This window comes from Bos taurus, chromosome 2, assembly GCF_002263795.3.
Source record: "Bos taurus isolate L1 Dominette 01449 registration number 42190680 breed Hereford chromosome 2, ARS-UCD2.0, whole genome shotgun sequence".
In the NCBI taxonomy this organism is placed as follows: domain Eukaryota; kingdom Metazoa; phylum Chordata; class Mammalia; order Artiodactyla; family Bovidae; genus Bos; species Bos taurus.
Window position 1 is genome coordinate 128544087 of NC_037329.1, and position 12040 is coordinate 128556126.

At 50.3% G+C, this 12040-nt stretch overlaps 1 protein-coding gene across 8 annotated transcripts in view; it reads left to right on the plus strand.

The window, feature by feature from the left end:
* Positions 1-12040, plus strand: part of STPG1 (sperm tail PG-rich repeat containing 1) — a 63785-nt gene that overhangs the window by 46466 nt on the left and 5279 nt on the right. For all 8 annotated transcript variants that reach the window (XR_009491167.1, XM_024978030.2, XM_059876823.1 and 5 more), the window contains 1 exon segment: positions 1923-2088. Coding sequence is in view for 7 of the 8 variants with exons in the window: in XM_024978030.2 (XP_024833798.1) it covers positions 1923-2088 (166 nt within the window). In the remaining variant the exon portion in view is untranslated.

The window sequence follows — 12040 nt, forward strand, 5'->3', positions numbered from 1 at the left end:
AGACTGTTAGGCTTTATTTTACTTGTTTTCTCTCACTTTGATTTTCAAGAACACTGCCATGGGTCTCACGGTCATTGCATTTACCCCTCGCAGGGCTGGTATTTCCACCAGAGTGGGCTTTTTCCCCATAACTGTGGCCTTGTACTTGAACCTTTAGGCTCGTCACCATTTCTCACACTGTAGCTACTGCTGTGCTGTCTACCTTTAGGCTTAGAGCTTTTCCATCATGTTGAATAATTTTCTCAATTTCCAAGTAATGGGAAACCAGGGTCAAAGTGTGCAGCATCTTGGAGGGCTTCCCTGGTGGTCCAGAGGTTAAGAATCTGGCTTGTAATGCAGGGGACACAAGTTCGATCCCTGATGGGGGAACTAAGATCCCATGTGCCGCGAGGCAAGTACGCCTGAGCCCGCAGCTACTGAACCACAACTGGAAAGTCCGTGTGGCACAGCTTGAGATCCCATGTGATGCCACTGAGACCTGACACAAATAAGTATATATATATATATATATATTTTATGACTCCCCTGGTGGCTCAGACAGTAAAGCGTCTGCCTACAATGCAGGAGACCCAGGTTCAGTCCCTGGGTCAGGAGATCTCCTGGAGAAGGAAATGGCAACCCACTCCAGTACTCTTGCCTGGAAAATCCCATGGACGGAGGAGCCTGGTTGGCTACAGTCCATGGGGTCGCAAAGAGTCAGACAGGACTGAGCGACTTCACTTTCTTTCATATATTTTTGTGTATCAAAATACATGTATATTTAAAGTGTGCAGCATCTTGAGGGCCTTTGCCTAGTAGTGCTGCTTGGCAGCCCGAAATGCCTGCACCCACTTACAGGGCTGCCAGCTCTTTGGGCTTCCTGGTGGATCAGTGGTAAAGAATCTGCCACTGCAGGGGACGCAGGAGACACAGGTTCGATCCCTGGGAGGGGAAGATCCCCTGGAAAAGGGCATGGCAACCCACTCCAGTATTGGCCTGGAGAATCCACCGGACAGGGGACCTGGTAGGCTGTAATCCGTGGGGCCGCAGAGTCGGACACAACTAAGTAACTCATCCACCAGCTCCTTAGGGGTGAGACTGCCCCCTCTTCACCTCGGCCCAGATCATTCTCTTCTTCCTTATAGCATGTGCACAATGTACTTTTCTTCTGACACAGTTTCTTGAGACAGGGTATTATAGGAATGAGTGGACACTGAAGGCAGATGGTTCTGGGTCCACACAGAAGGTGCTCAACAAATATTTGTGAATTACATAATTAAGAATTACTGGACTTCCTAGGTGGCTCAATAGTAAAGAATCTGCCTGCAGTGCTGGAGACACAAGTTAAATCCCTCGGTTGGGAAGAACCCCTGGAGAAGGAAGTGCCAACCCACTTGAGTATTCTTGCCTGGAAAATTCCGTGGACACAAGAGCCTGGCAGGCTATACTTCATGGGGTCCCAAAAGAGTCAGGTGTGACTTAGCAACTAAATAACAACAACAAACTGCATAATAGTTACTGAACAACTACCACATTCCAGGAACCTAAAAGGTTCTTTTACTACCATAGCCTCCCGGTTGTTGGAAGAATTATTGTCCTTAGTTTATACAGGAAGACGCTAGGCTTAGCCTCTTGTTAGATGAATGTCTTTTCACAAGGTACTGAATGTCTGTGAGTCTGTTTCCTCATGCTCAGAATCAATGTGCTAACACCCACCTTGCAGGGCTGCCGTGAGGATTAAATGAGTTAAGTCTGTGCTGCATGGACACATGTTCTCTAAATGGTGAATGTTATTTTCAGTTATTCCAGGCGGACCCTATTACTTGGCCATCCTGGAGCGATACTGCCTTAGAGTCATTAAATGCATTCTTAGGCGTAAGGCACCGCTTTTTATTTATTTGAGAAGGGTTCTTTATTCTGTCTTAAAATTTCTTTCCTCTCAGGGCATTATGATGTCAACGAATCCCTTGTGAAGCAGTCGCCAAAGATATTGATGTCTTGTTTTAAATCAAAAACCGACCGTGGATTAAAGCTGACGTCAACAGGCCCAGGACCCGGTTATTACAACCCAAATGGTCATCCTAAAGTTCAAAAAAAGACTCTGATCCCGTGAGTCCTGATCATTCTGATCTTTCTTTTGAAAGGTGTTTCTGGGGAAGGACCCTAACATGGGGGGAAAGGGAGGGCGTCACAGTTTGGCAGACACGGGCTGGGCAGCTCTCATGGAGCCCTTGTTGACACAGCAGGCGCTCAGGAACTACTTGCTGAGTGCATCGTATTTATTGAGCAACTATTGTGTGCCAGGAACTTAACATCTTCAAAGATCATGACAACTCTATTGTAGGAATGATTGTTTCAGCTTCAAAGAGAAGGAAGTCAGGCTTCAGAGAGGCTGAGAGGCTTGCCTAAGTCCACACAGCTAAAAGGAGGTGCCTCTGGGGCTCAGGCTCAGGACTGTTTGGATCGTCCAACATTCCCCACAGTGCTGTACTCCCCTGGTGCTGATATTATCCTATTTTTTAGAAAATCTCCACTAGGGTGGCAGGATATATGGGAGCAATGATGCTCTCATAGTTTTGTACTGATAGGTTAAAAGCCTAGACTCTAGAGTTGGTTAGACCTGCTGCATTTGAACCTTGGCTCTGCAGTTTCTGTGCTGTGTGCCCATCAGCCCTGCGCTAACCCCTCTGAGCCTCCATGCCCTCCACTGTAAAGTGGGGATAATTTATCTGAATGTTGCTTTCAGATTGAAAAACAAGTATTGACATAGTAGGTAAAAATGGTGACTCAAAACAAATTTTGAAAGTGCTGACAGGGATTTCTGTTACTGTTTTTAATCTCCCATACATTTAATGTTACTTTCCCCTCAGAGACTCAGAAATTCACAGGGCTTAATATTCCTCAAAACGGGTCTAGAACTTCTAGAACTAAGACCATCAAGGTCAGTCATCCTGTCATTTCTGAGTCCGAACCCCTGCATAATTCTCTCCAGGCAGCAGTGATTGTAGGGAGGGCTGACCAGCGGGGCTGGGACTAAGGGTAGCCACCTGGGAACCTCCAGAGAGGTCAGGCAGCTGGTGGGGCCCATGCCACAGGGGGTCAGAGAGGGTGGGCAGCCCAGGAACACTGGCAACACTGGGTCTGATCAGACCATCAGCCCAGGACAAGGGGTCAGGGGTCAGGGAGAGGAGCAAGATGTGAGCCTGCTGTGTCCAACCCAGGGCCTGGATCTGGGACTCAGACCTCAGATGGAGCCCACCAGCTAAGTCCCTGATGCCCTAAGGATATGGGGTTCTGTATGTTGACACTCTTCACAGGCTGCAAGACTTGGGACCGGGAAAGGAAAGTCTCCAGGAACAGGCTGTTTCCAAATGTCAGGGGCTCCCTGCCTCCGGGTTGGCTTGTGCAATGCTGCCCCTCAATGGAGTGGGCAAGAGGGCAGGTTTCAGGGTTAGCAGACCTGAGTGGGAATCACAGCTCCGTCTCTAGCAGAAACTCCTCCTCCCTGAGCCTCCATGTCTCCATGTAATTAAGTGCAGATAAGAACCAGGGCTTCCCTGGTAGCTCAGCTGGTAAAGAATCTGCCTGCAATGCATGAGACCCCAGTTTGATCCTTGGGTTGGGAAGATCCCCAGTGGGATGGGCATGGCAACCCTCTCCAATATTTCGCCTGGAGAATCCCCATGGACAGAGGAGCCTGGCAGGCTGCAGTCCATGGGGTCGCAAAGAGTGGGATAGGCTACCCACTCCAGTATTCTTGGGTTTCCCTGGTAGCTCAGTCGGTAAGGAATCTGCCTGCAATTCGGGAGACGTGGGTTCGGTCCCTGAGTTCGGAAGATCCCCTGCAGGAGGGCATGGCAACTCACTCCAATATTCTCGCTTGGAGAATCCCCATGGACAGAGGAGCTTGGCGAGCTGCAGTCCATGGGGTTGCAAAGAGTTGGACACAACTGAGTGACTAAGCACAAGAAGCTGTGTGGATTAGATAAGAAAGGGCTTGAAAATAGTTCACTCTTCTTATTACAGCAGCTATTCTGCTATATCCCAGAGGGGATTTGTGAGGGTAGAGGCGGTGGTTGTTTTGTGGCGTGGCAGCTCAAGCCCCCATCCCAACTCTGGAAGCTTCTTCAGGGAACCGACGAGAGGAGAGGGGAGAGTGCTGCACGCTTAACTGTCTTCCTCAGAGCTGTGTCATTTGACCTTCGTTCGACTTTGGACGATTAACGTCTTCCTCAGAGCTGTGTCATTTGACCTTCGTTCGACTTTGGACGAGTGGTTTGAAACAGTCTCATTTTATGGCATTTGCCTCTGTCGGTCCGCAGGCCCTAGCTGTTTCTGGTGCTGAGCTGGAGGCTGTGGGGGAGCTCAGGGGAACAGAACACCCTCCATTCCTCAGCCAGGCTCTCCAGGAACAACTCCAGAGCAGGGCAGAGGAATGTACGCCCAAATGCGGGGTGGTGTGGGCCCCGAGTTTGTGTGGCCACACACATCCTCAAGGTCTGTCTTTCCAGCAGGGTCAGTGCAGTGTTGCTGGCATGTCCGGGGTGGCTCTGGAGCCCACTGGCTCTCCGTGATGCCTCCTGAATGGATGATGCTTGCTCACTAAACCTAGGAGTCGCTGCACACCATCCTCCTGCCCCTGGCGGCATCACAGTGCACACGAACTTGTTAAGGGCTCTGAGAAGGTCTGCTAAGTTGTTCAAGGCTCTGACAAGTCCTGCAGTAAAGGGACACGTCAGACCCAGTGTCTCTTAAACTTGGGTTCACCCTGGTGACTGGATGGCACCCCAGTTTCTACGGCAGGCTCTGGGGTCGGGGGCTGCCCTCGGTGCCTCCCTGGGCCTTTGTTTTTCCATGTGTGAAAAGAGGGGAAATCTTTCCATTTCTGACACTCCATGACCCCAGCTTTGCTCACTGTGTCTGTCCCTCAGGAGAGCATTTGGGGACAGTGAACATGGAGCCAGCCTGGACCCACAGAGGAAGGTCCGGGATATCCTTTTGAGTTGACATGGAAAGGGTGAAATCGAGAAATCATTTTATTTTTTAAAGCAAAGAGATAAAACTAAAGCATGTTGTTGGTTATTTCAAAATAGCATCCATCTGTTGATGGCGGATGATGGAGAAAGGGATGTAATATAAAAGAAAAGATACAGCTGGATATGGTAGTATTTCAGGAGCATCCAAATGCCAGTCTCTCACATTTTAGGAGCATAGAAACTCCAGTCTCTCACGTTCAAATTCTGTTTCCTTTCCTGCGACCCTGAGGAGAAGGGAGAGGAAGGAGCACCTGTCCTGTCCTGGGGTTGCCAGGCCCCAGAGAAGGTCTGCGCTGTTTCCTCCCCATCAACATTCTGAGACTTTGCTCCACCTAGCCTCCTCATACGCAGATCCCCGGGGCTGCGTGGGGCAGCGGTGGAGAATCTGAGCATCGTCACCATGTCTCTGTTTCGGAAGCCCGGGCGTCACGTGCATGCAACAGGACGTGGGGGGCCTGTCCTTATTTCTCTTGCTGCCACGTGCATGGTTCCCTGTTCTCGGGTGGGGTTCCAGTTTGCAAAAATGGTATTTTGGGCTCTGCTTTCTTCAGGATGCAGAAAGGACAGGGGAGATGGTCATTCTCGCGGGAGTGGCTGAGCCCATGTCACCGACCCCTGCTGGCCTCCTGAGCTGGGAATGGGCTGAAGAGGCTGTGGCATCGTGGGCATAAGCATAGGCAGGGGCTCGGCCCCTGAGACTCCTGTCTTCCCGATCACCAGCCCCTGGGAGGCTGGGGGCAGGGTTGGGGTTCACTTAACTCCCTGGGAATTCAAATTCACCCTCTGGGAATTGGGGCAAGAACACTTTATTATTTGAAAAGGTCCTGATCCTGGGAAAGATTGAGGGCAGGAGGAGAAGGGGACGACAGAGGATAAGATGGTTGGATGGCATCACCGACTCAATGGACACGAGTTTGAGTAAACTCCGGGAGTTGGTGATGGACAGGGAGGCCTGGCGTGCTACAGTCCATGGGATCGCAAAGAGTTGGACACAACTGAGCGACTGAACTGAGCTGACACTTTGTAATGGGCTTGTGCAGGCATGCTATGTCACTTCAGTCATGTCTGACTCTTGGCGATCCTATAGACTGGAGCCCACAAGGCTCCTTTGTCCATCCACGCAATTCACTAGTTCTGGCACACTATAAGCTTTCTATGAGTGGCTTGTATTTTTATTGAAATGTGTGAGCGAGCGAGTCCTCTACACTCACCTGATGTTTCTCGAGTGGCCCTGCAGGGCAGATGCTATGCCAGGGCTAGAGGGGTGTTGGTGTGGTCATTTCTGGGCTCCTCAGCTGCAGAACACATCACCAAGCATCTCTTTGCCATGGCCACGTTGCTGACTCAAAAGCTAAGAGGATGTCGCAGCTCCCAGGGGGTCTTTGGAGGAGGGGCGTCAGCTAGGGCTTCATTTCTTCAGGTCTTCAGCATCTGTCACAGTGATGACTCAAGGGCTCAGGGTGAGTCAGGGTGAGGGCTTTTTGGAGATCAAAATAGTTCCTCCTAGGTGCTGCCTTCAACTCACGCCAGCAAGCAGGTGAAACACCCACTGACATCTTTCTAACCCTTGATCTGTTTCCTGGAGTTTTTAAGCCACTGGTTTTGCTCAGACACGCTGTCCTGTCACAGCCAGAGCCGAAGAATCAAGCCCCATTGGCCCTGCTCCAATTTGGGTAATTACGCTGGACCCACCTAAAGTTCCCCTGGGATTTTCAATTAGATATGGGATGCTTCTTCCCAAGCGGCTGTAATCTGTCACCCGCTACCCTGTTAAACAGATACCACATTCCACCCTAGAGGCAATCGGCTGCCCTTTAATGAAGAGAAAAAATTGCCCCTTTATTCCTCCCGACCCTGGGAATCCCTGAGGCAGAGTGACTCTGTGCCTGGGAGTGTCCCGAGGGTCTCCGATGCCCTCCCCCAGTGACCTGCTGAGTCGTTCTGGGAGACATTCATTATTCTCAGGGTGATTTGCAAATAGCTCACACTGGAAGCTGCAAACACAACTTAATCCAGTTGTGGCCAACTCAGAGCCTTTGATAGATGTTTTCTTTCCACCGGGCAGAACCAGATTGGCTTTTATCAGTTGGTGATGAGGCTCATAAAAGCCCTGGTCACAGTGCACTGTGGCTGCCCTGGGATCGAGCCAGTCTGCCCCCAGCGATTTGCCCAGCCCCACAGTGACACAGAAGGACCAGCCCGGATGACGGTAAAACTGTCAGGTGGGGTTCAGATGCCTGGGCTCCCCTGCTTGCTTCAACCCCCCTGCTTTTCTCTGCAGTCAGGCAAATGTTCTCAGGAATAGGGACCAGGGCCTCAGAGATGGATAAGACACCAGGCGTGCGTGCTAAGTCGCTTCAGTCGTGTCCAACTCTTTGTGACCCTGTGGACTGTAACCCGCCAGGCTCCTCTGTCCATGGGATTCTCCAGGCAAGGATGCTGGAGTGGGTTGGCGTGCCCTCCTCCAGGGGATCTCATAAGGCCCCGTCCCCTCTGATAGAGAGCTAGGAAAGTCAAAAGTGCAGGAAAGCCAGTGTGTTTCTTGCAGAGAAGAATGGCTGCCATGTACTGAGGGGCCAGCCACACGGTGCTCAGAGCTTTCACGTTGCCTGGTGTTTTCCAGCTCCCCCACTGGTCAGGATGGTTACACAGAGTTCACAGAGGATGCAGACTCACTCAGGCGGTGGAACAGAGAAGCCAGGTCTGACTCCAAAACCCATGCTCCTCTGGGGAGCCAGGGAAGGAAGGTGGGAAATGGAGAGGGAAGTGGCTGGGAGAGTTTCCCTGGAGGAGATGAGAAGCGAAGAGGAGGTCAGAGCTCCCGGGGAAAGGAGGTGCTCCCGGAAAAAGGACCAGCAGGGCAAGGCGTGGAATTGTTGGATGGTACTGTGCCGGGTGTTTCTGAGAGGCGGCTGGGAGTTAGGTGGCTTTGAGAGGCCATGGGTAGGAGTTTTCCTGTCACTCCCATCAGGGTCTGTAAGGGGGATGGTCAGAAGCCCAAGCGAACAACCCAGAATTGACGGGCGGATGGAGGCTTGAAGGCAGTCCAGGGCCCCAGCCTCCGCCTCCCTGTGCCCAGTCCTGGCTTGTCCCACTTCCAGGCTTTTGCACCTGCTCTTTCCTCTGTAGGAAATGCCCCCTTCTGAGGAGACACAAGAGACGCGGGTTCGATCCCTTTGGGAAGATCCCCTGGAGTAGGAAATGGCAACCCACCCCAGTGTTCTTGTCTGGCAAATCCCATGGACAGAGGAGCCTGGAGGGCTACAGGCCATGGAGTCACAAAGAGCCAGCCAGACATGGCTGAGTGTGCACACGCTGAGCATGGCTGTGTGTCCACACTTTCTACCCAAAGAAGCCCTGATGACTTTCCAGGGCAAATGTTAACTCTTCTAGGGGAGATTTCTGGATTCACCCAGTTGGAATCTATTCTAACATTTCATGTTTTAGAAAAATGATATGGTTTTTGCAGTAGTCATGTATGGATATGAGAGTTGGACTATAAGGAAAGCTGAGCAGGGAAGAATTTATGCTTTTGAACTGTGGTGTTGGAGAAGACTCTTGAGAGTCCCATGGACAGCAAGGAGATCCAACCAGTCCATCCTAAAGGAAATGTCCTAAATATTCATTGGAAGGACTGATAGAGAAGTTCCAATACTCTGGCCACCTGATGTGAAGAACTGACTCATTGGAAAAGACCCTGATGCTGGGAAAGATTGAAGGCAGGAGGAGAAGGGGATGACAGAGGATGAGATGGTTGGATGGCATCACCGACTCGATGGACATGAATTTGAGCAAGCTGCAAGAGTTGGTGTTGGACAGGGAGGCCTGGCATGCTGTGGTCCATGGGGCCTCAGAGTCAGACATGACTGAGCGACTGAACTGAACTGAACAGCACTCATTCATCTTTATAACAGCCCTGGGTGGCAGGTATTATTATCTACTGCTTTACAGATAAAGAAATTCAAGCTTAGGGAGGTTAAGAGACTTTTCTAAGGATGCATAGCTAGTGGATGGGGAGGCGGAGATTCAGACTCAAGCCTGTCTGAGTGCAGCCTGTCCTGCCTTGAGTCATCAGCAGTCGTGACTGTCACTAACAGTGGAGCATTCAGGGTCTGTGCTTAGCCCACTACAGTCTGGACTCCCCACAGTGTTGGCACAGAGCCATATATGGGGCTGACACTCTCCAGAGATCCAAAAGTTGAGTTGGTGGGGTCAAGCCTCTCCTGGACAAGTGGATGGAGGGGTGGGAGAAGGACGGCTCTCACTCACTCTCAGCAAGAATCTGGTGAGAGACTGATCCCACCTGCCCAGCCACCTGCAGGCCATCGCTGGTCAGGAGGGTAGACACTTCAGTCTACTCAAAGAATTGGGCTCGGGTTGACCCAGACCCACGGGGTGACCTCATATGGCGGTTGGCCCATTCCAGCTCTAACTTCGAGGAATCATGATGCCAGTCACACACTCATCAAACTCCTGAAGGTGCTCAGAACAACTAGACTCCAGCTTTTATTTATAAGGCGAGAGTGGTGGATCACACTATATATTATCAGTTCTTCCATGCAAACTGGAGGGAAAGAAAGGAGGCAATGTATTTTTTTTTTTTTAGGCACATCTGTGATTTTTATTTTTCATAAATGTATATGCTATACAGGCAACTCCTAATATATAAAGATGTATATACTTCCCAAAAATGGCTAGTGGCATAGCCCAGCCTCAGGTTAGACCTGGTAGAAGTGGTTGGGCTAAGCTTTTCCCTCAAAATGAGCCCTGGGTGGTGTTGACATTAGTGAGCAAGGCTGGGATGTCACCTGGCCCTGTGGGAGGTGTGATCTGGGGGAAGTTCAAACTTTGTTAAGACTTTTATCTTCATCTTCAAACTTCATGGACTAATTTAGCTTCTTGCTATGGTTGTTTTCAGTTAATTTTTTTTTTAACTTAATTTTGTACTGGGGTGCTGGGAGGGATTGGGGGCAGGAGGAGAAGGGGACGACAGAGGATGAGATGGCTGGATGGCATCACTGACTCGATGGATGTGAGTCTGAGTGAACTCTGGGAGCTGGTGATGGACAGGGAGGCCTGGCGTGCTGCGATTCATGGGGTTGCAAAGAGTCGGACACGACTGAGCGACTGAACTGAACTGAACTGAACTGATAGCCAATTCACAAACAATGTTGTGATAGCTTCAGGTGAACAGCAAAGGGACTCAGCCATATATATACACGTATCCATTCTCCCCCAAGCTCCAGGAGGCAATGTAGTTTTCCTCCTTTCCCCATGGCCACCTTTATTCTAAATACAAGCATCCAAGCCAGCTGTTCCTCCATCCCAAGATGTGAGCCTCAAGTAGGCTGCCCACAGCAGCCCTTCCACCCCCCGGCAATGGGAGTGTCCACCCTGCCTCAAGGTAACTCTAGCGAGGGGTCCCCTAACCTCACTTTCGGAGGCTCTGTTGTCCGTGTGGGATCCGGCGGCAGGCAGTGGTACTGCAGGGGATGGTAGTAATAACAATGACTCCTTTTACTGCGCTGTGCTAGGGTCCTGACATAGCTTCTCTCCAGTCTTCCAACCCCTTATAAGCGGGGAACAGAGAGGACCAGGGACTTGGCTGACTGGCGTTCCAACTCAGGCCTATGTGACTCCGAAAGTCAAAAACACCCCACTGCCAAGAGGCCCTCTGCACGTGGCAGGGCATCAAGACTTGGGTTGCAAAGCCGCACGACTCCCCACCCGCTCTGTCATATCAGGTGACTTACTTCCTCTCTCTGGGCCCCAACTTCTTTGGCAAAAGAAGGAGGTTGGATGAGACATCTCTAGGTCGCCTATAGTTCTCCGAGTCTGAGAACACCTCTCTTCAGAAGATGTTGGCCAAAGGGCACCAGAATTCCAGCGCTGGGGATCCCAGTCCCTCTTCTGTTTGGATGGGTTGACGTCAAGCTGGGGTGCATCTCCTGGGGCCATTCAGGGCTCTGAGAAACCTCTCCTACCTTTTGGTGAAAGACCTAAGGAGAAGTTGCAAATGCGAGGTGGGAGTGAGCAGCCCTTCTATGGCATGGCTGGGGGAGTAGAGGGATCCTCACTGTAATCTCAGGATTCCTGGGCAACCCAGTGGACCTCTTTGGGTTTTTTATTTTGTTTTTTTTCCCACCTGTGCTCATTACCTGAGTGCTTTTCTCTTTTTATTATTTTCTTTTTATTTACTGGCTCTTTAGCTGTGGACTCTCTAATTGTGGCACATGGGCTTCGGAACGCCTGGGCTGAGTTGCCCTGTGGCATGTGGGATCTTAGTTCCCCAGGGAGGGGTCGAACCACATCCCCTGCCCCAGTGGGACTTTTTGAATCAAGGCCCAAAGGGAGGTCACAGCTTAGAGGTTGTCATGTCCAACCCCCTCATTTTACAGATGGGGAGACTCAGTCTCAGAGTGAATTAGAGTGAGGGTTCGGGTACAGGTTCCATCTCTCTTTAATTTATTCTCTCAATAACAGGCTTTACAAGACTCCCTTTCCTGAAGGAGGGGGAGACAGAACTAAAAACAACTGAAATCTCAATTGTTGGCGATTGTTATCCAGAGGTCTCTTGATTTCCAACCCAGTATTTTTCCACTCCTACCTCCTGCCTTGCCAGAAAAATATCGAATATGTTTGTGAAACATCAATGCTAGGGCAACCTCTAATCTTGGGAAGGCAAACCCTTGGAATTCCGGGTGCCTGTCCCGTTTCCTGGCCATGTAGGCGTCACAAGTGGTTTACTGATGTTCTTCCCATTAAGCCCAAGTGAGGCCTTAGTTCTTTTTTTGTTTTTTCCTATTAAAATATTAGTTTATTTCATGTCTTTGCTGTGCCCAGCAAATTATGTCAGTTATTTTTAATCCCACTTAGAAACGTTTACATTTATTTTAGAAGGATAAGTGAAACCAACCCCAGCAGGGCTTGTCCGTAGCAGTTTATATCTCCAGTAAATCTGCTTTTGTTCTGATCAAATGTGTTTTTAGAATTTTTAGCACTAGGGTAAAAGTCCCTTTAAAAAT